At 44.3% G+C, this 27450-nt stretch overlaps 2 protein-coding genes across 18 annotated transcripts in view; one reads left to right on the top strand and one right to left on the bottom strand.

Annotated features, from left to right (window-relative positions):
- The window catches only part of TLR3 (toll like receptor 3), a 58691-nt gene extending 39114 nt beyond the window's left edge, over positions 1 to 19577 (top strand). For 3 of the 7 annotated variants that reach the window (XM_085882523.1, XM_085882520.1, XM_085882524.1), the window contains exon 7: positions 2120 to 2596. In XM_085882523.1, coding sequence (XP_085738649.1) covers positions 2120 to 2339 — 220 coding nt within the window. In that variant the 3' untranslated portion in view covers positions 2340 to 2596. Of the gene's footprint in view, positions 1 to 2119; positions 2597 to 15307 lie in introns of those variants that run through there. The other 4 variants (XM_085882525.1, XM_085882522.1, XR_015058491.1 and 1 more) reach the window with 3 other exon arrangements.
- The window catches only part of P4HA1 (prolyl 4-hydroxylase subunit alpha 1), an 87003-nt gene continuing 77223 nt past the window's right edge, over positions 17671 to 27450 (bottom strand). For all 11 annotated transcript variants that reach the window (XM_085882539.1, XM_085882536.1, XM_085882533.1 and 8 more), the window contains 2 exons: positions 25496 to 25592; positions 17671 to 19826 (listed from right to left, as the gene is read on the bottom strand). In XM_085882539.1, coding sequence (XP_085738665.1) covers positions 19759 to 19826; positions 25496 to 25592 — 165 coding nt within the window. In that variant the 3' untranslated portion in view covers positions 17671 to 19758. The remainder of the gene's footprint in view (positions 19827 to 25495; positions 25593 to 27450) is intronic.

The following is a 27450-nucleotide window of genomic DNA, read 5'->3' as shown; positions in this document are numbered from 1 at the left end:
CATGCGTCCACAATTGTTCTATTTGAGATACCACCAATCAAGCCCAATCTGCAAACAGTGTGATATAATTGAGGAAGGTTTCAAACAGTATGATATACGAGGGTGAGTCAAAAAGTATCTGAAATATATTTTTGTTTAAATAATATAACTCCAATTGAGCATTACAAGAGCATCCTTTTTCCACATCGTCCCCCTCCTTTTCAACACATTTACTGCAACAGTTCACAAGTTCCTGTTTGCCCTCTGAAAAATACATTTTTGACTGAGTGACGAGCCACACATGCACTGCTTCTTTCACTTGTTCGTCACTGGTAAAGTGATGGCCTCTGAAAGCGTCTTTGAGTGGACCAAACAGGTGATGGTTCGAAGAGGCCAGATCAAAACTATACGGAGGATGCTCTAACACCTCAAAGTTCAATTGCCGGAAGGTTTCCACAGTATGGACAGCAGTGTGTGGACGGACATTGTCATGCAACAATGCAACATCTTTTGACAGTAGCCCTCGGCATTTCCATCGAAGAGTTGGTTTCAACTGGTCCCGGAGCATTTCACAATAACGGACACTGTTTACCGTTGTGCCGCCCCCCCACCCCCACCCCCCTCTTGATGGTGTTCCAAAACTGGGCCTTGTGAGTCCCAGGAAAGTGTGAACATCGCTTTCCCAGCCGATGGGTGTTTTTTTGAACTTCTTTTTGACTGATGATGTCAAATGTTTCCACTCCATACTCTGGTGTTTGCTCTCTGGCTCGTAACGGTGGGTCCACATCTAATCTCTAGTGGCAATGCATCTCAAAAAAGCATTCTCTTCATGACTAAAGCGGTTCAAAAGGCTTTGGCAGATTGTCACACCGTTGCGCTTGTGCTCTTCTGTGAATTGTTTTGGAACCCATGTTGCAGAAACTTTATGAAAGCCAAGTCGGTTGTTGATGATTTCATGTGCAGAAACATGACTGATGTTCAAACGTTATGCCACTTCGTCAATAGTCGACCGTCAGTTATCCGGAATCATGGCGTGGACTCGTTCATTGGTTTCTTCTGTTGTGGAGGTGGATGAGTGTCCAGATCGTTCATCATCAGTGACACTTGTCTGACCGATTTTGAACATGGTAATCCAATAGTACACACTCCGCTGCATTAAAGTACTGTTCCCATATTATACTGAAAGTCTGTGATGGATTTCTGCCCCAGAACACCTTCAGCCCACAAAAAATCGCATCACTGCATCCCGCTTCTCATATTGATTATATTTGGAAAACGCTTGCTATCTTCAATCCTTTTTTTTCCCAACATTTCCATTCCATTCATATAACAGTATCTCTGATTATACACCACCTTTCGCTCTACTTGCAACACAGATGAGAAAAGGATACGAAAAAAGCAGCTGATATTTCAATAATATATTTGCACGATTTTTAAAGGGTGAAAGTTAATTTTTCTCCGAGTCCTACTAATATTTTTTTAAACGCCGCAAAGCAAATGAGGGAAATGATTTTGGACTCGGAGCTTTGTTGTTTAAAATCGAGCTGCACTGCATTAATGCAGCTGATAGGGTAAAGAATGTAGGAAGAACATCCAAGAGGAATCCCCACAAAGGATACATTCACTTATTTCGTCCTTTATATGTTGAACATTAAAAAAAAAGTTGAAAAACTTCACCAGCTTAAGTGTTTTGAAACATCTTTCTAGACACAAGTTCTCCAAGAGGATGGTGCAGTAGGACACTTGCCTTTAGCTAATTACTCTGGGTTAAATTCCCGACTAGATGACAAACTGTCAGATTGATGCTTCACAGACAGTTGCATCACAAAGTGCTTCATGCCTCAGATGAACGTAAACATGGGTTTCCCATTTGGTGGATATCAAGGATCCCATGATGCCTTTTGCAGAGTCGGTGAGTCACCGGGGCATCTTTTACAAATTGCAAATTCCTGTCACCTTCAAGTCGTTCATGAAAAAGTTGGCCCAAAATATCTCCCTGGCCAACACCACAAGGTGGAAATAATTGGGGCCGTTAAAGTAGTAGTCGTAGTACAAACAAGTTTCCAGAGTTGGTAATCGATTCATTTATCATGTCAATATGATGTTCATTGGATTTTGTTATTTGTTTTTGGGGTGACAGTTTCACCGTGCTGCAAGCACTCCATCGTGCGATAGAGCAGAGCCGGGAAGCAGTCATTCTGGTGTTCCTTGAGGATATACCCGACCATGAGCTCTACGTCAAGCTCAACATTCGTGCGGCAATGTTCCCTCGTCGTTGCGTACTCCACTGGCCTCAGGATCCTAATCAGTTGCCCCTCTTCCATCAGAGGCTCCGCGCAGCACTCGGATGCACTCTTTGAATAGAGTGGCCCGTGCGAGTCTGTCACTATTTGCAGCTATTTCAGCACTTCCTCGAGCTTCAAAGAGGATGTGGACATCCACATAATGATGGACTGCAACCCAGGTTTACATTTTTGTTTCGACATTAAGGCTCAGAGATGAGCTCGTACATGCCTGTGATGCAGAACATAAGTTATACATATAAGTATGTAAGTAACTTGTCTTCTATGAAAGTTACATATATATATATATATATATATATATATATATATATATATATATATATATATATATATATATATATATATATATATATACATATATATACATATACATATATATATATATATACATATATATATACATATATATATACATATATATATACATATATATATATATATATATATATATATATATATATATATATATATATATATATATATATATATATATATATATATATATATATATATACATATATATACATATACATATACATATATATACATATATATATATATATATATATATATATATATATATATATATATATATATATACATATACATATATATACATATATATATATATATATATATATATACATATACATATACATATACATATATATATATATATATATATATATATATATATATATATATATATATATATATATATATATATATATATATATATATATATATATATATATATATATATATATATATACATATATATATACATATATATATATATACACATACTGTAAAAGAGATCTTTGGACAAATTGGATCATCAGAAAAGTTACAGGATTTAGAAGAAAAAAGGGCTTCAGATGGGAACGGGAAATAGATCAAACCGAAGTTGTATTGTTTTTTTTATTTGTATGTACATGGTGTTAAATTCGTACCATTGAAGTCTCCTTTGTTTTGGGCTGTTTTGATATCAAGAATGATTTGTGTCTAATTTTTTTTACATGTGACGAGCATATGTATAAGACTCGTTGCTTCACTGATGGAGTTAATCAAAAGACAGCATGTTGCACTTCACAAACATATCTGAGTGTCAATGAGGATGTAAAATGAAGTAAAACATGAAAAAGGATCTTATGTTGCACGTAATTCTTGTTGTCATGATTGTTGTTACCTCCGCCGCCGAAGGTGGACGGAGATGATGTTTTCACCCGTTTGTTTCCCTTTGAGCAGGATATCTCAAAGAGTTGTGGACGAATTCAGACGAAACTTGGTGGACATGTTGGGTGTGTGACAACGACCAAATGATTCGATTTTGGTGAAGATCCAGTTCAGAGAGTTAAAATTTTTCAGTGATTCTTTTGAGAGATAGAGATAGGGTTGAGAGATAGGGTCAAATATGACATATAGCATGATGTTTGAAAACGTTGTGGACAGGTTGTAACAAAACTTAATGGACGAGTTGGTAGGTGACAAGAACAAGCCAATTGGGTTTTGATTCAGGTCCAGATCCAGATCTGGCCTATCAGTGGGATACAAAACATAAACTTGTCAGCCTGGTAGATATATGCGCTCAACTGAGTGCCGTTCCAGTTGTCACAGTCCTCTATGAAGGACTGACGACCTTGAACAAGCTGAATGAAGGATTTCTTCTGAAGCTGCATTCTGCACAATGTCAAAAGGATGAGCTGTGCCCTTGTCCTTGAGATGGACGAACTTGTTTTGAAATTTGCCGGTGCGGGGATGATGAACATTGTTGTAATGCAAACGGCTCGAACAAAATATCACAGGATGATTTAGATAATAACAAACAGCTTTAAAATGAAGTATGATTTTGACATGAGCAAAAATTATTTTAGAATAGGAAAGGATAAAGGTCAAAAAAAGAAATAAGCCATTTAATTTTAAACCCGACATCACACCCTTAAAATTACTTTTGATAGAATGTTTAGAAATTAAATGTTGCATGTAATAAGCAGAAAGAAAAAACAAACAAACCTTGGTTTTTCAAGACACACACATATATATATATATAGGCCATATATATATATATATGTGTATATATATATATATATATATATATATATATATATATATATGTATATATGTATATATATGTATATATATATATATATGTATATATATATATATATATGTATATATATATATATATATGTATATATATATATATATATGTATATATGTATATATGTATGTATATATATATATATATATATATATATATATATATATATATATATATATATATATATATATATATATATATATATATATATATATATATATATATATATATATATAAAATCTGGGACCCATGGAAATTCTGCATCATGTAAAATGTGACTCCAGGTCCCAAACCAACCTCCCCCACCCCCACCACACACACACACACATCCCAAGTCCTCAACCCCCTCCCAACTGTCATCTCTCTGCCTCCCCCCCCCCATCCCACCACACCACCACACTCAAACTCTGTGCTCCCCTCCCCCTTTCTTCGTCAAAGTCCTCAACTGCCACAAACCCCAAGTACTTAACTCCCCTTCAAAACAAGCCCTCAATGTGTGCACCCCCCCCCGCGCCCACCCCCTTCTCAACATCTCAATCTCCCTCTTCCAAGAACATGCACCCCAACCCACAACTCTCCATCCTTCCCTCCCCTCTTCTTATTGTTCTGAACAATGTTACACAAAGATACATATGGATCTTTGGCGGATGAGTACATTCGGCCTCGCATGCCTGCGTTATTCCTGCCCCCCGTTTAAGAACAATGGTAAAGGTAAATAAAGATGGAACATTAAATTCACAATTACAGTACTTCCCTTTCTTCCCTTATCCTCACTGTAATTCACGGATCGGTGTTCGTTTGTCACACAACTACTCCTACAGTTCTGGGCTGATTACATCCCGACATGCAACAACGTATCACCATGACCCTAATTAATATATCGGGGTGTTTTTATCTTTGACGGTGGTCTGAGGATGGGGGGGGGGGAAGGGACAAAAATTATAATCAATGCAAATGTATATCGTATAGCACCACCTCAGGGTGGGGGAAGAGATAACAAGTTTCCATCTTTTCCAGTGCAGTCTTCCTTTCCCCATGCTTTCCAGTGCAGTCTTCCTGTCCCCATGCTTTCCAGTGCAGTCTTCCTGCCCCCATCCTTTCCAGTGCAGTCTTCCTGCCCCCATCCTTTCCAGTGCAGTCTTCCTGCCCCCATGCTTTCCAGTGCATTCTTCCTGTCTCGATGCTTTCCAGTGCAGTCTTCATGTCCACATGCTTTCCAGTGCAGTCTTCATGTCCCCATGCTTTCCAGTGCAGTCTTCTTGTCCCGATGCTTTCCAGTGCAGTCTTCATGTCCCGATGCTTTCCAGTGCAGTCTTCGTGCCCGCATGCTTTCCAGTGCAGTCTTCATGTCCCCACGCTTTCCAGTGCAGTCTTCATGTCCACATGCTTTCCAGTGCAGTCTTCATGTCCCCATGCTTTCCAGTGCAGTCTTACTGTCCCCTTGCTTTCCAGTGCAGTCTTCATGTCCACATGCTTTCCAGTGCAGTCTTCATGTCCCCATGCTTTCCAGTGCAGTCTTCCTGTCCCCTTGCTTTCCAGTGCAGTCTTCATGTCCACATGCTTTCCAGTGCAGTCTTCCTGTCCCCTTGCTTTCCAGTGCAGTCTTCATGTCCCCTTGCTTTCCAGTGCAGTCTTCATGTCCACATGCTTTCCAGTGCAGTCTTCATGTCCACATGCTTTCCAGTGCAGTCTTCATGTCCCCATGCTTTCCAGTGCAGTCTTCCTGTCCACATGCTTTCCAGTGCAGTCTTCCTGTCCCCATGCTTTCCAGTGCAGTCTTCATGTCCCCATGCTTTCCAGTGCAGTCTTCTTGTGCCCGCATGCTTTCCAGTGCAGTCTCACTGTCCACATGCTTTCCGGTGCAGTCTTCATGTCCCCATGCTTTCCAGTGCAGTCTTCATGTCCACATGCTTTCCAGTGCAGTCTTCTTGTCCCCATGCTTTCCAGTGCAGTCTTCCTGTCCCCATGCTTTCCAGTGCAGTCTTCATGTCCCCATGCTTTCCAGTGCAGTCTTCATGTCCCCATGCTTTCCAGTGCAGTCTTCCTGTCCACATGCTTTCCAGTGCAGTCTTCCTGTCCCCATGCTTTCCAGTGCAGTCTTCCTGTCCCCATGCTTTCCAGTGCAGTCTTCCTGTCCCCATGCTTTCCAGTGCAGTCTTCCTGTCCCCATGCTTTCCAGTGCAGTCTTCCTGTCCACATGCTTTCCAGTGCAGTCTTCATGTCCGCATGCTTTCCAGTGCAGTCTTCATGTCCCCATGCTTTCCAGTGCACTCTTCTTGTCCCCATGCTTTCCAGTGCAGTCTTCGTGCCCGCATGCTTTCCAGTGCAGTCTTACTGTCCACATGCTTTCCAATGCAGTCTTCATGTCCACATGCTTTCCAGTGCAGTCTTCCTGTCCCCATGCTTTCCAGTGCAGTCTTCATGTCCACATGTTTAAGAGTGCAGTCTTCATGTCCACAAGTTTACCAGTGCAGTCTTCCTGTCCACATGTTTCCCAGTGCAGTCTTCCTCTCCACATGTTTACCAGTGCAGTCTTCCTGTCCACATGTTTCCCAGTGCAGTCTTCCTGTCCACATGCTTTCCAGTGCATTCTTCCTGTCCCCATGCTTTCCAGTGCAGTCTTCGTGCCCGCATGCTTTCCAGTGCAGTCTTCATGTCCACATGCTTTCCAGTGCAGTCTTCCTGTCCACATGCTTTCCAGTGCAGTCTTCATGTCCCCATGCTTTCCAGTGCAGTCTTCATGTCCCCATGCTTTCCAATGCAGTCTTCCTGTCCCCATGCTTTCCAATGCAGTCTTCCTGTCCCCATGCTTTCCAATGCAGTCTTCCTGTCCCCAAGCTTTCCAATGCAGTCTTCATGTCCACATGCTTTCCAATGCAGTCTTCATGTCCACATGCTTTCCAGTGCAGTCTTCATGTCCCCATGCTTTCCAGTGCAGTCTTCGTGCCCGCATGCTTTCCAGTGCAGTCTTCATGTCCACATGCTTTCCAGTGCAGTCTTCCTGTCCACATGCTTTCCAGTGCAGTCTTCATGTCCCCATGCTTTCCAGTGCAGTCTTCATGTCCCCATGCTTTCCAGTGCAGTCTTCCTGTCCACATGCTTTCCAGTGCAGTCTTCCTGTCCCCATGCTTTCCAGTGCAGTCTTCCTGTCCACATGCTTTCCAGTGCATTCTTCCTGTTCCCATGCTTTCCATTGCAGTCTTCATGTCCACCTGCTTTCCAGTGCAGTCTTCATGTCCGCATGCTTTCCAGTGCAGTCTTCATGTCCACATGCTTTCCAGTGCAGTCTTCATGTCCACATGCTTTCCAGTGCAGTCTTCCTGTTCCTATACTTTCCAGTGCAGTCTTCCTGTCCCCATGCTTTCCAGTGCAGTCTTCATGTCCACATGCTTTCCAGTGCAGTCTTCCTGTCCCTATGCTTTCCAGTGCAGTCTTCCTGTCCACATGCTTTCCAGTGCAGTCTTCCTGTCCCCATGCTTTCCAGTGCAGTCTTCCTGTCCCCATGCTTTCCAGTGCAGTCTTCCTGTCCTCATGCTTTCCAGTGCAGTCTTCCTGTCCACATGCTTTCCAGTGCAGTCTTCATGTCCACATGCTTTCCAGTGCAGTCTTCCTGTCCCCATGCTTTCCAGTGCAGTCTTCATGTCCACATGTTTGCCAGTGCAGTCTTCATGGCCACATGTTTACCAGTGCAGTCTTCCTGTCCACATGTTTTCCAGTGCAGTCTTCATGGCCACATGCTTTCCAGTGCAGTATTCATGTCCACATGCTTTCCAGTGCAGTCTTCCTGTCCCCTTGCTTTCCAGTGCAGTCTTCATGTCCCCATGCTTTCCAGTGCAGTCTTCCTTTCCCCATGCTTTCCAATGCAGTCTTCCTTTCCCCATGCTTTCCAATGCAGTCTTCCTTTCCCCATGCTTTCCAATGCAGTCTTCCTTTCCCCATGCTTTCCAATGCAGTCTTCCTTTCCCCATGCTTTCCAATGCAGTCTTCCTGTCCACATGCTTTCCAGTGCAGTCTTCATGTCCACATGCTTTCCAGTGCAGTCTTCCTGTCCCCATGCTTTCCAGTGCAGTCTTCATGTCCCCTTGCTTTCCAGTGCAGTCTTCATGTCCCCATGCTTTCCAGTGCAGTCTTCCTGTCCCCATGCTTTCCAGTGCAGTCTTCCTTTCCCCATGCTTTCCAATGCAGTCTTCCTTTCCCCATGCTTTCCAATGCAGTCTTCCTTTCCCCATGCTTTCCAATGCAGTCTTCCTTTCCCCATGCTTTCCAATGCAGTCTTCCTTTCCCCATGCTTTCCAATGCAGTCTTCCTGTCCACATGCTTTCCAGTGCAGTCTTCCTGTCCACATGCTTTCCAGTGCAGTCTTCCTGTCCACATGCTTTCCAGTGCAGTCTTCATGTCCACATGCTTTCCAGTGCAGTCTTCATGTCCCCATGCTTTCCAGTGCAGTCTTCATGTCCCCTTGCTTTCCAGTGCAGTCTTCATGTCCCCATGCTTTCCAGTGCAGTCTTCCTGTCCCCTTGCTTTCCAGTGCAGTCTTCATGTCCACATGCTTTCCAGTGCAGTCTTCATGTCCCCATGCTTTCCAGTGCAGTCTTCCTGTCCCCTTGCTTTCCAGTGCAGTCTTCATGTCCACATGCTTTCCAGTGCAGTCTTCATGTCCACATGCTTTCCAGTGCAGTCTTCCTGTCCACATGCTTTCCAATGCAGTCTTCCTGTCCCCATGCTTTACAATGCAGTCTTCCTGTCCCCATGCTTTCCAATGCAGTCTTCATGTCCACATGCTTTCCAATGCAGTCTTCCTGTCCACATGCTTTCCAGTGCAGTATTCATGTCCACATGCTTTCCAGTGCAGTCTTCCTGTCCCCTTGCTTTCCAGTGCAGTCTTCATGTCCCCATGCTTTCCAGTGCAGTCTTCCTTTCCCCATGCTTTCCAATGCAGTCTTCCTTTCCCCATGCTTTCCAATGCAGTCTTCCTTTCCCCATGCTTTCCAATGCAGTCTTCCTTTCCCCATGCTTTCCAATGCAGTCTTCCTTTCCCCATGCTTTCCAATGCAGTCTTCCTTTCCCCATGCTTTCCAATGCAGTCTTCCTGTCCACATGCTTTCCAGTGCAGTCTTCATGTCCACATGCTTTCCAGTGCAGTCTTCCTGTCCCCATGCTTTCCAGTGCAGTCTTCATGTCCCCTTGCTTTCCAGTGCAGTCTTCCTGTCCCCTTGCTTTCCAGTGCAGTCTTCATGTCCACATGCTTTCCAGTGCAGTCTTCATGTCCCCATGCTTTCCAGTGCAGTCTTCCTGTCCCCTTGCTTTCCAGTGCAGTCTTCATGTCCACATGCTTTCCAGTGCAGTCTTCATGTCCACATGCTTTCCAGTGCAGTCTTCCTGTCCACATGCTTTCCAATGCAGTCTTCCTGTCCCCATGCTTTACAATGCAGTCTTCCTGTCCCCAAACTTTCCAATGCAGTCTTCATGTCCACATGCTTTCCAATGCAGTCTTCCTGTCCACATGCTTTCCAGTGCAGTCTTCATGTCCACATGCTTTCCAGTGCAGTCTTCCTGTCCACATGCTTTCCAGTGCAGTCTTCATGTCCACATGCTTTCCAGTGCAGTCTTCCTGTCCCCATGCTTTCCAGTGCAGTCTTCCTGTCCCCATGCTTTCCAGTGCAGTCTTCCTGTCCCCATGCTTTCCAGTGCAGTCTTCCTGTCCCCATGCTTTCCAGTGCAGTCTTCCTGTCCACATGCTTTCCAGTGCAGTCTTCCTGTCCCCATGCTTTCCAGTGCAGTCTTCCTGTCCACATGCTTTCCAGTGCAGTCTTCATGTCCCCATGCTTTCCAGTGCAGTCTTCATGTCCCCTTGCTTTCCAGTGCAGTCTTCATGTCCCCATGCTTTCCAGTGCAGTCTTCCTGTCCCCTTGCTTTCCAGTGCAGTCTTCATGTCCACATGCTTTCCAGTGCAGTCTTCATGTCCCCATGCTTTCCAGTGCAGTCTTCCTGTCCCCTTGCTTTCCAGTGCAGTCTTCATGTCCCCTTGCTTTCCAGTGCAGTCTTCATGTCCCCTTGCTTTCCAGTGCAGTCTTCATGTCCCCATGCTTTCCAGTGCAGTCTTCCTGTCCCCATGCTTTCCAGTGCAGTCTTCATGTCCACATGCTTTCCAGTGCAGTCTTCCTGTCCCTATGCTTTCCAGTGCAGTCTTCCTGTCCACATGCTTTCCAGTGCAGTCTTCCTCTCCCCATGCTTTCCAGTGCAGTCTTCATGTCCCCATGCTCTCCAGTGCAGTCTTCATGTCCACATGCTTTCCAGTGCAGTCTTCATGTCCACATGCTTTCCAGTGCAGTCTTCATGTCCCCATGCTTTCCAGTGCGGTCTTCCTTTCCCCATGCTTTCCAATGCGGTCTTCCTTTCCCCATGCTTTCCAATGCAGCCTTCTTGTCCACATGCTTTCCAGTGCAGTCTTCCTGTCCACATGCTTTCCAGTGCAGTCTTGATGTCCACATGCTTTCCAGTGCAGTCTTCATGTCCCCATGCTTTCCAGTGCAGTCTTCCTGTCCCCATGCTTTCCAGTGCAGTCTTCCTGTCCCCATGCTTTCCAGTGCAGTCTTCCTGTCCCCATGCTTTCCAGTGCAGTCTTCCTGTCCCCATGCTTTCCAGTGCAGTCTTCCTGTCCCCATGCTTTCCAGTGCAGTCTTCATGTCCACATGTTTACCAGTGCAGTCTTCCTGTCCCCATGCTTTCCAGTGCAGTCTTCCTGTCCCCATGCTTTCCAGTGCAGTCTTCCTGTCCCCATGCTTTCCAGTGCAGTCTTCTTGTCCCCATGCTTTCCAGTGCAGTCTTCCTTTCCCCATGCTTTCCAATGCAGTCTTCTTGTCCCCATGCTTTCCAGTGCAGTCTTCCTGTCCCCATGCTTTCCAGTGCAGTCTTCATGTCCACATGCTTTCCAGTGCAGTCTTCCTGTCCCCATGCTTTCCAGTGCAGTCTTCCTGTCCCCATGCTTTCCAGTGCAGTCTTCCTGTCCCCATGCTTTCCAGTGCAGTCTTCCTGTCCCCATGCTTTCCAGTGCAGTCTTCATGTCCCCATGCTCTCCAGTGCAGTCTTCATGTCCACATGCTTTCCAGTGCAGTCTTCATGTCCACATGCTTTCCAGTGCAGTCTTCCTGTCCCCATGCTTTCCAGTGCAGTCTTCCTGTCCCCATGCTTTCCAGTGCAGTCTTCATGTCCACATGCTTTCCAGTGCAGTCTTCATGTCCCCATGCTTTCCAGTGCAGTCTTCCTGTCCCCATGCTTTCCAGTGCAGTCTTCATGTCCACATGCTTTCCAGTGCAGTCTTCCTGTCCCCATGCTTTCCAGTGCAGTCTTCCTGTCCCCATGCTTTCCAGTGCAGTCTTCATGTCCACATGCTTTCCAGTGCAGTCTTCATGTCCCCTTGCTTTCCAGTGCAGTCTTCATGACCCCTTGCTTTCCAGTGCAGTCTTCATGTCCACATGCTTTCCAGTGCAGTCTTCATGTCCACATGCTTTCCATTGGAGTCTTCCTGTACCCATGTTTACCAGTGCAGTCTTCATGGCCACATGCTTTCCAGTGCAATCTTCGTGCCCGCATGCTTTCCAGTGCAGTCTTCATGTCCCCATGCTTTCCAGTGCAGTCTTCTTGTGCCCGCATGCTTTCCAGTGCAGTCTTCATGTCCACATGCTTTCCAGTGCAGTCTTCCTGTCCATATGCTTTCCAGTGCAGTCTTCATGTCCCCATGCTTTCCAGTGCAGTCTTCATGGCCACATGCTTTCCAGTGCAGTCTTCCTGTCCCCATGTTTACCAGTGCAGTCTTCCTGTCCCCATGCTTTCCAGTGCAGTCTTCATGTCCACATGCTTTCCAGTGCAGTCTTCCTGTCCATATGCTTTCCAGTGCAGTCTTCATGTCCCCATGCTTTCCAGTGCAGTCTTCCTGTCCACATGCTTTCCAGTGCATTCTTCCTGTCCCCATGCTTTCCAGTGCAGTCTTCCTGTCCCCATGCTTTCCAGTGCAGTCTTCCTGTCCACATGCTTTCCAGTGCAGTCTTCATGTCCCCATGCTTTCCAGTGCAGTCTTCGTGCCCGCATGCTTTCCAGTGCAGTCTTCATGTCCCCATGCTTTCCAGTGCAGTCTTCATGTCCACATGCTTTCCAGTGCAGTCTTACTGTCCACATGCTTTCCAATGCAGTCTTCATGTCCACATGCTTTCCAGTGCAGTCTTCCTGTCCCCATGCTTTCCAGTGCAGTCTTCCTGTCCACATGCTTTCCAGTGCAGTCTTCATGTCCACATGCTTTCCAGTGCAGTCTTCCTGTCCCCATGCTTTCCAGTGCAGTCTTCCTGTCCCCATGCTTTCCAGTGCAGTCTTCCTGTCCCCATGCTTTCCAGTGCAGTCTTCCTGTCCCCATGCTTTCCAGTGCAGTCTTCCTGTCCCCATGCTTTCCAGTGCAGTCTTCCTGTCCCCATGCTTTCCAGTGCAGTCTTCATGTCCACATGCTTTCCAGTGCAGTCTTCCTGTCCCCATGCTTTCCAGTGCAGTCTTCATGTCCCCATGCTTTCCAGTGCAGTCTTCATGTCCCCATGCTTTCCAGTGCAGTCTTCCTGTCCCCATGCTTTCCAGTGCAGTCTTCCTGTCCCCATGCTTTCCAGTGCAGTCTTCCTGTCCACATGCTTTCCAGTGCAGTCTTCATGTCCACATGCTTTCCAGTGCAGTCTTCCTGTCCCCATGCTTTCCAGTGCAGTCTTCCTGTCCCCATGCTTTCCAGTGCAGTCTTCCTGTCCACATGCTTTCCAGTGCAGTCTTCATGTCCACATGCTTTCCAGTGCAGTCTTCCTGTCCCCATGCTTTCCAGTGCAGTCTTCATGTCCACATGCTTTCCAGTGCAGTCTTCATGTCCACATGCTTTCCAGTGCAGTCTTCCTGTCCACATGCTTTCCAGTGCAGTCTTCATGTCCACATGCTTTCCAGTGCAGTCTTCATGTCCCCATGCTTTCCAGTGCAGTCTTCCTGTCCCCATGCTTTCCAGTGCAGTCTTCATGTCCACATGCTTTCCAGTGCAGTCTTCCTGTCCCCATGCTTTCCAGTGCAGTCTTCATGTCCCCATGCTTTCCAGTGCAGTCTTCATGTCCACATGCTTTCCAGTGCAGTCTTCCTGTCCACATGCTTTCCAGTGCAGTCTTCCTGTCCCCATGCTTTCCAGTGCAGTCTTCATGTCCACATGCTTTCCAGTGCAGTCTTCCTGTCCCCATGCTTTCCAGTGCAGTCTTCCTGTCCCCATGCTTTCCAGTGCAGTCTTCCTGTCCCCATGCTTTCCAGTGCAGTCTTCCTGTCCCCATGCTTTCCAGTGCAGTCTTCATGTCCCCATGCTTTCCAGTGCAGTCTTCCTGTCCACATGCTTTCCAGTGCAGTCTTCCTGTCCCCATGCTTTCCAGTGCAGTCTTCCTGTCCCCATGCTTTCCAGTGCAGTCTTCCTGTCCCCATGCTTTCCAGTGCAGTCTTCATGTCCACATGCTTTCCAGTGGAGTCTTCCTGTCCACATGCTTTCCAGTGCAGTCTTCATGTCCACATGCTTTCCAGTGCAGTCTTCCTGTCCCCATGCTTTCCAGTGCAGTCTTCATGTCCACATGTTTAACAGTGCAGTCTTCATGTCCACAAGTTCACCAGTGCAGTCTTCCTGTCCACATGTTTACCAGTGCAGTCTTCATGGCCACATGCTTTCCAGTGCAGTCTTCCTGTCCGCAATCTTTCCAGTGCAGTCTTCCTGTCCACATGCTTTCCAGTGCAGTCTTCATGTCCCCATGCTTTTTGGTGCAGTCTTCATGTCCACATGTTTACCAGTGCAGTCTTCATGGCCACATGCTTTCCAGTGCAGTCTTCCTGTCCACATGCTTTCCAGTGCAGTCTTCATGTCCCCATGCTTTCCAGTGCAGTCTTCATGTCCACATGTTTACCAGTGCAGTCTTCGTGCCCGCATGTTTACCAGTGCAGTCTTCCTGTCCACATGTTTTCCAGTGCAGTCTTCATGGCCACATGCTTTCCAATGCAGTCTTCCTTTCCCCATGCTTTCCAATGCAGTCTTCCTGTCCCCATGCTTTCCAATGCAGTCTTCCTGTCCACATGCTTTCCAATGCAGTCTTCCTGTCCACATGCTTTCCAGTGCAGTCTTCATGTCCACATGCTTTCCAGTGCAGTCTTCCTGTCCACATGCTTTCCAGTGCAGTCTTCATGTCCACATGCTTTCCAGTGCAGTCTTCCTGTCCCCATGCTTTCCAGTGCAGTCTTCATGTCCACATGCTTTCCAGTGCAGTCTTCCTGTCCCCATGCTTTCCAGTGCAGTCTTCCTGTCCCCATGCTTTCCAGTGCAGTCTTCCTGTCCCCATGCTTTCCAGTGCAGTCTTCCTGTCCCCATGCTTTCCGGTGCAGTCTTCATGTCCCCATGCTTTCCGGTGCAGTCTTCATGTCCACATGCTTTCCGGTGCAGTCTTCATGTCCACATGCTTTCCGGTGCAGTCTTCATGTCCACATGCTTTCCGGTGCAGTCTTCATGTCCACATGTTTACCAGTGCAGTCTTCATGTCCACATGTTTACCAGTGCAGTCTTTATGTCCACATGTTTACCAGTGCAGTCTTCCTGTCCACATGTTTACCAGTGCAGTCTTCCTGTCCACATGTTTACCAGTGCAGTCTTCATGTCCACATGTTTACCAGTGCAGTCTTTATGTCCACATGTTTACCAGTGCAGTCTTCCTGTCCACATGTTTACCAGTGCAGTCTTCCTGTCCCCATGTTTACCAGTGCAGTCTTCCTGTCCCCATGTTTACCAGTGCAGTCTTCCTGTCCCCATGTTTACCAGTGCAGTGACGTGTTTTGAATTATAAGCAGTCGGTATGTTTTTGCTTCATGTGGTTTGTTTTTGCCTTCACAGAGCCGTCAGTTCCCTATACACCGTCCAAATAGAGGTATGCGTCAGAAGAACGTGTTGCATGCTTGGAACAAGACCACCCATTGGACGGATACTCTGTTGGTTCTGATAATGCAAATCGACTCAAAATGTATCCTGAAAATGTACCAATTCACCCACACAATTTCACTGAAGGTGAACCTGTTTTTTACCCACAATTTTTGCTGCACATCACTTGGAAAAGCACAATCTGGAGCCCATTTCAAACAATAAGCTTCAAATTAACAAACATCCTTTCAAGTACTCACAACTGCATTGAAACTAAATTCCCCATAAAATTGTTATGGGATCCCAAAGCTCAATTAATTATAAACTAAACACAATATCACAGGTATATAATCACCCGAGGGCTGGCAGGATGGCCTGGAGGAATGCAAACTCACCTCGAAGCTGTCGATCCTGGGTTTGAATCCCAACCCAACTGTAAACTGTCATTCCAGTGTATCACAAGCAGAGTTATTCATCAGTATGTGTGCCGCCTTTCTATGTGTACGTAAAACCAGGCGTCTTAGCTGCTGGCATTAATGGGTGGACATTAAAAATCCCACGGCATCCTTCACAAAGAGTAGGTGAGCTATCGCCGGCACCCTGTCCAAATTCCTGCCAACTACGACTGCTGGGAAGAGAACAACAAACCATTCAGTAATCCAATATAACCCTTGCTTAGAAACTGCTTCAGCAGCACTGATACTCTGTAACAGAGTGTGGTACATCAGAACCAGAGAGTTAAATAAAAACAAACAAACAAAAAAAAATTGAATGTTTCAAGTTCAAAGATGTTTTTCTTCAAACCTGACAGAATAAGCATCAATCTGCTAGTACGGCATCGCAACAACATTTCTGCTGTGCTGAAGATCAATTCAGCTGGACCTCTCAATTGACTTCATGGGTGATCCCTGGCCAAAAATGGCCTAATCTGGTGTGTGTGCTCGACTCAACCAATTCACAATGGATCGATGTTTGGCTCGCCCATTTTTTTTTTTTTGTCGACAGTGGAAAAGGGCTACAAAAGGTTAAAACCTAAAAATATGCATTGACATTGGAGGTACAAATTTCAGGATGCCCTCCCAGGTGCCCGTATGAAAGAAGGTGGTACATGATGCAGCAGAAATTGGTGGTACACAATCATCCCTTTTGCTTTCTCACATTTCTAAAATTGGGTTTTTCCTTTTGCATTTTACAGGAAAATTAAATTGAATGTTGTTTCTCATGCACTCAATAACTTATGGAGTGTTCATGAACACCTTGCGGCCCTTTGGGGCACATAAAATGACTAATATAAACCTCTTGCACATTATTCTGAACACAAGATGAACCAGAAAGCATCTGAGAATGCAAAGCCCATCCGTGTCCGTGTATATCCGGACTTCCTCTTCTGTATGCTAAACATGCCGAAAACAGCTAAAACGACGTTGCCTGATCCATGGGAACATACCTGGCCCAATACCTTTTTGAAATATGATGCTGCATATCGTTTTTGGCCCCATCTCAGATGAAGCTTCCAGTATGGACTACAATCACATTTGTTGTAAGACATGGGATTGTTCTGTGATACTACATAAACCCGTGAGAGCGATGTGTAGAGAGACTGGTGACATGTGACGAGCTGTGTGTTTCCATCGTCCCCATGCTCGATTTAACTCTGAGTGAACGAAGTGTTAATATCCAGAGCGGTTATTAACGCGTGGAGCTGATCATAATCAGGTTGATTAAAACTTATTAAGATCGTGTATTGGGAAATAATATTCTTTCAAGCTCTAATTATCTGGAGGGACCATCTTACGAGAGGACACGGCGACAGGAATCGAAGAATCGACAGCCCTGAAGGACGAGGTGAACACGCGTGAGTTGTACCGGCAGCACTAGGACACTGGGCGGCGGAAACAACTCAACGTGGGAATCGTTGTTGGACATTGTATGTGATGAACTTCGTCATTTGACTTTGTATCTGTTTATTTGAAATACAAGTTTCAAAAACGTTACGCTGTTGATATGGCCATTGTTACGTCAATCAGAAGTACGACACCAACTGACAAAGATCCAATTTGAGTGGTAGCTAACCTGCACGTTGGAGTCGTGAAGGTCAAAGCTTGGATTGCATTCAGACAATGCGCTGAGTCCAGCACCACGAACCACATACACATACCAAAGGGAAGGAAAACCTGACGTTATTAATTTGTCTTCTCCATATTCTCATAATGAAGCTTTGTTGAAAATTCGATGACAAAAGCTCAAATGGTAAAAAAAAGTTAACGCACGCATGCACCACCTTATCTCCCGCCGTGCGGGGAGCGGGCTAAATAAATCATGACAAATGCATACAAAACTCCATTTGAGCAGAAGTGCGCTCAATTATATTTTCACTTTATTACAAAGTGTATGTGATGTTTCCAAGAGAGTTGGAGGGGGAGGAAGAGGAAGGGGGGTTAGGAAGAGGAAAGAGGGGGGAGGAAGAGGAAAGGGGGGTGGTGGAAGGTGTTTTGCAGAGTATAAGGGAGTCAAAAATTCAGAAGGGAGTCAAAAATTCAGAAAGGAGTCAAAATTGACATTTTTGCATATTCAAAATGTAAATAGCCCCTTTAACGCTTTGCAAAGTTAAGACCCCCCCCCCCAAGATTGACATGCATCTGTGGCACATAAAACCACTAATATAAACCTCCAGCACATTCTTTCGAATACAAGATGCATACAAAACACTGAAGCAAAAATGCGCTCCTCAATTACAGGGCATTTCAAAAAGATTGATACAACTTTGCCTTCCTGCCATTTCTTTGTTTTTTGACCGATACAGTTTTCCTTTTCAGGGATTGGTGGTGTTATCATGGTATTTGTTCCCTGGGATTTCTCACTCCGGAGCTCAACTATGCCATTGACAGTGAAGCAGAAGACAAAAGTGGTGGCTCTGTGGTACGAGACGAAATCGTATCGTAGACACCCGCCGGGGGTTCTGCCAGGAATACGACCTCAGAACACGTGATGAACCCACAAATTGTGCCATTCAACATATTGTGAAACATTTTGAACACAAGGGTACAGTGCACAACCAGAGCAAGGGCAAGAGTGGTAGGTCAGCATCAGTAACTAAGAGGTAAGCCAACATCGATGCCGTGCGGGATTCTGCAGTAAACAGTCCCAAGAAGTCCCACCGCCGGTGCTCCTAGGAGCTAAGCATCAAACAAACATCAGTCTGGCATATCCTCACTAAGGAACTGAAACTTTTCCCATACATCATCTCTATTAGGCATAAACTGAGTCAAGATGACATGAGAAGGAGACTTGATATGTGCAACTGGCTCAGTAACAGGATGGTGCGGAACATAAACTGGATTAACCTGATCTGGTTCAGTGATGAAGCCCATTTCGACTTGAAGGGTGCCATGAAGAGCCACAACATTTTCTAGCAGGCAGAACCACCTGAGGCGATCACTGAGAGGTTGCTGAAAGGGCCTGACGTCACATGCTTCTGTGCCTTCAATGCCAGATGGGGAACGCTAGGGCCTTACTGGTTTGAGAATGACAACTGCAGGATGGTGACGAGCAACGGTGAGCATGACTGAGCCGTGCTACAGAAGTTCCATAATGATCTAGCCCAAAAGGTCACCCTAAACAAGCTCAGTATGACCTGGTTTATGCAGGATGGTGCACCCCCACATACAGCTGGCGATGCCATCACTTTACTGTGGCAGCTCTTCAGAAACCACCTCGTTGCCCTGGGTCCGCTCATGACTGGGCACCCCATAGCCCAGACTTGAAGCCTCTGGACTACTGGTTCCGGAAGGCTGCCAAGGGCTCTGTCTGTGCCAACCGCCCTGCCACACTGGATGATCTGAAGCAGGTGTCAGACTACCTCCAGGCAGTGCCACATGAGACCTCCAGGAAAGTTGGACAGGACTTTGGAGTCAGGATCAATGCCCGTCTGAACCATGGAGTGGCACACATCGAGAACGTCAATTACAAGGCTTTTGTGTAAATGCCAATTTCAGACCTTGGGCTCTTCCCAACTGGAGCAATGACTTCCTGCAATAGAAATCAGTGATATAAAATACCATGTCATAAGCTTTCAAGAAATGTTTGGTTCACATTCCTGAGGTTTCTGTTTCTTTGTAAATAAACCTTTAAAGTTGCATCACTCTTTTTGAAACACCGTGCATATTATCACTTTATGACAAAGTGTATGGGATGTGGCTGAGTTGGAGGAGGAGGAGGAGGAGGAGGACGAGGAGGAGGACGAGGAGGAGGAGGATGAAACAAATTAATTTAACATGCTTCTAATAATAGGTTTCGAGGTCTTTACAGCGATGTATCGTTAGGTTCTTGAAATGTTTAGGAATGTTTTAAAAAAAAAAAAAAATCTGTTTTCATAACGCAAGGAGATGGTGTTTGGACGAGGCTGTGACAGCTCTTCGAATGAGAGTTTACTCCCGCGTTAATCCACACGGCCTCCGGAACTCTTGACCTCGCTCATGAATCCATTTGTTTGAGACTGTTTGGAAATATTTGGATGGTAAAGACAAGAAGGCAGCAGTCAAAAGCTAAATTCACACAGATTCCTATCAAAGCAATATGCATTGGTCAGGTACCTGAGAGAACAAAATACTTTCAAGAGGATACACAGGGTGTTAGATTCGATTACGATTTCTTAAAGCTGTTTAGATTGCACAGTTAAAAGTCTATAAAACAATTTGGATGCGCGTTTGTGTGTGTCAACTCCGAGCCCAGTGGACTGGTTTAAAATCCATTGAGGACGACGGCGGAAGAGTTATATATGATGAAATGCCATATCCTAGTAGGTTGCAAGTCCTTTGGCATACTGAGTATGTCACAGCGAGAAGGGGACCGGTGTAAAAACACACAGGTGAAAATCAGAAAACAAAGCTAAATTCAGAGTTTAATCCAACTCCGCCCATCTGCAGGGGCCGCACTAAAACTGCCAAGAAAATGTCACATTGTGTGTACAGCCCAAGAGAAATTTACAACAGGGCTTCATTTACCCCTTGACATCTCTGCTTCAATGTTAATCCTGTTGTAATGTGGCTAAGCGGTGCACAAGGTGATAAATTGGCAGTTTCTATGGTAACCGGGGTAAATTTATAGCACGTCGGGGATTAAAACATTATGCAACACAAATTTGATCCATTTAACCGAGGAATGTAAATGATGGCTCAAAATGAAAGATAATGAATGGGACACACGATCTATGAACTAAAAAGGCAAATCAAACGATATGCATGTTGCTAATTCGCATAAACAACTATTTTTGCAGTTTTAAACATTAAACATTGCATTGAAATTGCTCTGGAAACAAAAACGCATTTCCAAATATTCCTAAAGCCGCTGTCACACCTTGACGTTTTAGCCAGCGTATGGCAACGTATCAAAATGTATGTAAAACGCTGGCGTACGCTGAACTATTGATGTTTTTTTTTCAGTTTTTGGCTTATTCATAACGAGTTGGACGTATGCATAACATATTAGTAACGTACACAGAACGTTTCGATAACATATAGATAACATACCAACAAATGCTTAGCGTGTTGTTGGCTTTCACAACCTATGCCCAACGATAGTCTAACGGATGCATAGCGCGCCCCAGCATATCACCAACGATCACGTGGTGTAGCCTAATAAAAGGCTGCCGCTAGACGATTCAAATCATAACCACACCAGACATCGAAGTGTCAAGGCCCTGTCACACCTTGACGTTTTAGCCAGCGTATGCCGACATATGAAAAATTTGCCGAATACGCTGGCACACGTCGAATACGTTATGGGTAAGTTTTTTATACGTTAAGAGCACGCTGAAGCATGCTTGCATACGTCGTAGTACGCCGAGTACGTCGACCAATTTTAAGCATGCTCAAAATTTTTCGACGTATGCCAGCGTATGACTCACACGCTCCTCATACGCTGGTCATAAGTTGTAGGCACGCTACGCGATCGTTGACACACGTCGACACGCGTTACTTGTAAGTTAGGCCTAAGTCACATTTGCTCTACAGCTAGGATACGGCGGCTGTAACCCCCCCCCCCCACCTCCCGAATTGACAGAAACATGCGGCGGCCGCAGAGTTTCTGAGGTGGCTTCAGGGTGACCCTACGCCCTATGGCTATCTTTTACAGGCCGTAGGGGTCGCCGTGGAATTATAGCGCAGAGTTACAACTTTTTTTTTCATTTCTACGTTGGCCGTAGCAATTCGACAAGCCAAGCTGTGACCTAGATGTGTTCCACGTCCACCGTACGTAGGGCGTACGGTGGGCTTGCGTTATTCGTGCGGTTGCGTAGGCTCTTATCAATGAAAAATGAATTTTGCCAACCCTCCAAAAATTACGGCGGCCGCACTATTTCCACGGTCGCCGTAGGGTAGTCCTAAGGCGTCCCTGTGTTCAACGTACGGTGGCCTTGCGGTCTGTGTGACTACCTGCGGGCAACGTAGGGTCGACGCACGGTTCCCCTACACCAGTCGTGCGTCCTACATACGGCCTCCGTGGCAGTCTGCGTCGACCGTGCACTACCGCTAGAGATCAGAGTATAGGTGTTTGCCTATACAGTACTCCGAACTGGTATATTCAGTTATATATATTATAGTTACAGTATATTCAGTTATATATACTGGTATATTCAGTTATATATGAATATTATAGTTATAGTATATTCAGTTATATATATACTGGTATATTCCGAACTGGTATATTCAGATATATATATATATATATATATATATATATATATATATATATATATATATATATATATATATATATATATATATATATATATATATATATATATATATATATATATATATATATATATATATATATATATATATATATATATATATATATATATATATATATATGTATATATATATATGTATATATATATGTATATGTATATATGTATATATGTATATATATATATATATGTATATATATATATATATGTATATATATATGTATATATATATATATATATATATACATATATATATACATATATCTATACACATATATATATATATATACATATAATTATATATATACATATATACATATATATATATATATATTATAGTTATAGTATATTCAGTTATATATATATATACTGGTATATTCCAAACTGGTATATTCAGTTATATATATATTATAGTTATAGTATATTCAGTTATATATACTGATATATTCCGAACTGTTATATTTTTATTTCAGTAAAAAAATAACTGGTATATATACCCACTCATTACCGTCCGTCTGGCCGCACGCTCGCCTTAGGGCCCCCCTGCGGTTGCCTTGCGGGCACCTTGAGGCTACCTTGCGTCTGCCTTGAAAATTCTATGGCCGCCGCAGGGATGCCCTAAGGTCACCGTGCGACATCAAATCAAAGACTGTACGGCACCCCCACGTTTTGGGTCTCCACAATTTCTAAATATGCCATGCGGCTCCCCGAAAAATAAAAACATATGTGACTGCTACATTGTGTGACCGTGAAAATACTGTGGCCGCCCTATAATTGCTAGTAGCGGTAGATTTTGTAGACCCTACGGCCGCCGTGCGAAATGTGACTTAGGCCTAAGCAGTCTCCTGGGCTATCGGGCACAATCCTGGACGGGTCACTACTCCGACACAGGATACCAGCAAGCTGGCACTCATTTTGCCGACCTCGGAAGGATGACAGCCAGATTCAACCCCACCTGGTATTAATTCAATGGCCAAGCAGGATTTGAACTCAGGACCGCAGGATCCCAAGCCCACCACCTTAACCATTAAGCCAACACCAGGCATCTACCAAAACCGAAGACACCAAAATTACGTCAAAACGACATCAACTTGCTTTGGTCTGTAGGTGCTGTGTCTCAGCATTTGTTTTGTAATCAAGGCATCAAGTCTTGTCTGGATTGGTCAAATTACAGTGATGGCAACAGTGGCGTACCTAAGGTATGGCAGGTATGGCACATGCCCTGGGCACCACTTGAGAGGGGGGGGGCACTGAGCAGGACTCGGTCTCTGTCAAGAATGGAATATTGAAGTTGAAAGACGTCAGACGAAAGAAACGAATGGCTGATGAGAACTCGGGAGATGCTGGGTTAACAGGTCAGGAGGAAATGGAAAGAGTCATGAAGGGAACACTCGACCGTCTTCACAGAGAAATGGACGAAATGTTCGCTCGTTTGCACGACACTGACACCAAGTTTGGGTTCCTTCTCAATGTCGAGGGACTGTGTTACGGCGCCGACAGTAACGACCTAAAGAAGAAGTGTGAAAATTTGAGTGAATTGTACAGCTCTGATGTTGATGGACAGCAGCTATATGAAGAAATTTTGGATTGCAGAATGTTGCTCTCAAGTTAGGCCAACATGAAAATATCAAGAGCTGAAGACCTTCTCAAATTTATTGTTCAGTATGGAGATGAGAGCATCTTCCTCGATCTTCGCATTGCTATTCAGATAACGCTAACCATCGCAGTTTCCATCGCCAGCTGCGAGAGATCATTCAGCAAGTTAAAACGAATACTTTTGTATTTGAGAGCCTCCATGGGTCAAGGCAGACTCTGTGATCTTGTTTTGCTGAGTGTAGAAAGAGAAGAAACTGAAAAACTGACTTTGAGCACATCATAGACCAATTTGCATCAGTGAAAGCAAGGAAGGTGAAGTTGTAATTTTCATGTAGTGCCATAATTTGTTAATTAAAAGATTAACAAGCTTGGGTTGTATTTTTGAGCTGATATTGTGGTGAAGTTATATAAAAGATGAGTGTCAGATGTTTGGACAGGGGCGCAATTTCAGTGCTTGCCATAGGTGCTATTTTCCGTAGATACGCCCCTAGATGGCAAGTGAAACACCTTAATTTTGCAACTGATGTTGAATTTTTGAACCCTGTAAACTTGATTCAAGGCGATGCGATATACCAAAACAGCCGGGGCGTATTTGGAGCCAGGCTGATACAATGCATACATAGAAACTGAGGAGCACAAGCGGTGTAGTCAGCTGTACGAAATGATATGGGATTCAAAGGGAAATCAATTATATAATTATTGGCCAACTGTGGCAAGGGCATAGCTGATGAGGCAAGGAGGCTGAACTTGACCCGCAAAAGCCGATGCTATCTTGCATAATCACAGGATAATGTACGAATGGTTGCGGGACTATTTGTGAATCGTACTATACTATATATATGATGTGTGTGTGTTCGACTTCTATACACTCCTGAAGTGCTGACCAAAATGAGTTAATTCAGGGGGTAGGAGGAGTGGTGCATGGGAGAATTTTATGAGGTTGGAATAATTCAGTCCCAGGGGTTCAAGGTGGTGGAAAGACGCAGATGTGTATTGTATACCACCACCAACTCGTGTCATACTAAAATGTGCCAATTGCTAAATCATACTAAAACACCTGATCTCACCTGAAAGCCTATCGGCTGCATCAGACATTCAAGCATTAGACTGCCTCAAAATATCATATTGCCTTGCTTTGGGTCATATGTGCTTGAAGTCACACTATTCACCTCCATATTCACTGTGAACTGTGACCTACAGCTCCGGCATTTATTATTTCGATTACAAGTGTTGATGTAGAGTCGTAAATTTTATCTGCTGCCTTCTTACTTTGTGTCTGTGCAAAATACTGAGTTATATTTTATTATTCTTTTTGAACTTACCTCTACCAGCCATTGTACTTTGCCATAAAAGCCCCTATTCCTCAAATCCTCACAGAAAACATGCACATGCCCTCCTTTTATAAGATGGCTGCAACTACTATCCACTAAATTGGGTTGTGTTTTGTCTGTGTAATCCATGTTTATTGCCAGATAATTTGGAAGCATTGCACGCTATATAAAGTACAGGCAAAGGCCATTTGGCTCATCATGCGTGTGCTACACTGCACACAACACACAATACAAAATGCATAGCCAGAGCACGCAGGAGTCATAATGGTATGCAATGGCGTACTCTTTACTAAACAAGGTGTGGATATTTTATACCATTGGGTTAAAAGCAGAAGGAAGAGTCAGATTTACGACTAAATCTCAAGTTTGCAAATTACAAGTTTCACGGTGCAACACTTGATGTGCTTGAAGGATGACAAAACAGCAGTCTTTAGTCACATCTGACCACTTGAGAGATTGAACCCAGAATAGAGAGCTCATCCAACTTACCCCACTTATTTCCCACCAGGACAGGACAAGCTGCATGACGAGTGCTGTAGTCTCCTTCACCACTTGCGAACATGTTGTACCAAAACACAGCAGTGCCCTGACGAACACAAGGCAAAACAAGATCATCATCGATTAAATTCCATGTGTAATTAAATGGGAATACGACACATCTTCAGCACACGTCCTCCATGAACAAGTCACATAAATTTGTACAACTGGGTAGATAGGGTCATATTCACAGTGAATTTACCTCCCAGCATGCACTATGTCCCAATATCATTGACTTGGCAAATGCTACAATTACAAGAAAGAACAGAAGCAGAAATGTCATATTGCCCATCACCTGACAAATGATTGTCAAATCACCTAGTTCTAACATTATGCAAGGCCTTTCTTGGTACACATGCCAAAACAACTGAAAACTACAAGGAAATTTATGTCACTGGCAATAAACGTCTCCTGCATGAGCTCATTGCCAATTTTAAGAGTGACAATTGGTTAACTACTTAACATTCTTCTGGCTGCTGCTGTACCAATCTCAAGCAGAGCAGAATTGCAGGTGCTCAGGAAACAAAGACGGGACAAAGCAATGCCGGGTTCGTGAAATTATACTTGCTAGTCGAGATGGTTTTTCGCTTCAAGACTGAGACAGCCTTCAATCATGCAAGTGTCACTGACTGACATGGTTGTGCTCGGACCATGCCTGGTTAAGAGGGATCATTATAATCTTCCCTTCTCCCATTTACTGCAGTAGGGGGCAAGGGGTGGAGGGGTGAACTGCTAAAGAGGGTCATATTGGATGTTTTATATAGACACAGTTGCACAGATTTACCATAGATTATAATGCTCCAATTTCTAGCATTATCTTCCTCTATAAAGCTGGCCTTACACAAAAGCAAATGGGATGATATATTCATGCAAATTGTAGGTGATTAATCAAAAGCGATTAACATAGTTAAAGGGAGGTTTGCCAGGGATACAAATGCAAGCTGGTGTGAATCCCAGAAGCTTACATCACACACTGACATCATTTTTGGTTCACAAAAAAAAATTTTCACGAAAAAAATAAGTGACCACTCTATTCGTTATTGTTGTGTGTCTGTCTGTCTGTCTGTCTGTATGTCCCGAGCATAGCTCCGTGGGTTTTGATCCGATCCTGATAAAATTTTGGTGGGAGATTTATATCATGATCTAGTTGTGTTTTCCTGAGAATGGGCATGGTGCGCCCATTATGGGTGGAGCCACGCCCAAAAAAACACGTTTTTAGGGGGTAGCCGATTTCAATTTGCATCTTCTCCTAGGGGGTTTGTCAAATCTGACAGGGGTTTCAGTATTTGGTTAGCCCAATGGCACCTGCATAGCCCCGCGGAGCTCGATTTTTCATTTTCGTCCCAAGGTCAAGGTCACAAGGTCACGAATTAGAAAATTGCAAATTTTGACATAAATTATCTTCTCCTAGGGGGTTTGTCGAATCTGGCAGGGGTTTCGGTATTTGGTTAGCCCAATGAAACCTGCATAGCCCCACAGAGCTCGATTTTTCATTTTCGTCCCAAAGTCAAGGTCACAAGGTCACGAACTTAGAAAATTGCGAATTGTGTTTTTAGGGGGTAGCCGATTTAAATTTACATCTTCTCCTAGGGGGTTTGTCGAATGTGGCAGGGGTTTGGTATTTGGTTAGCCCAATGGCACCTGCATAGCCCCACGGAGCTCAATTTTTCATTTTCGTCCCAAGGTCAAGGTCACAAGGTCAGGAACTTAGAAAATTTCGAATTTTGACATAAAAATCATATGATCGTCCAAACTTTGAGAGCGAGGATGACAATATTTTTTATGCATAATCTTGAGGTCATTCCCCACCTAAAGTCTTGAAACCATTTTGCTCTATCTCGAACACCTTGCCCGTGGCGCCCCCTTCAAGTTTGTTTCTATGCTGATTTCATCAAAGTATGGATAAT

The sequence above is a fragment of the Eptatretus burgeri genome, chromosome 5, assembly GCF_056783735.1.
Source record: "Eptatretus burgeri isolate ZD-2024b chromosome 5, Ebu_testis_v1, whole genome shotgun sequence".
NCBI lineage: Eukaryota > Metazoa > Chordata > Myxini > Myxiniformes > Myxinidae > Eptatretus > Eptatretus burgeri.
This window is presented reverse-complemented; position numbering and strand designations above follow the sequence as displayed.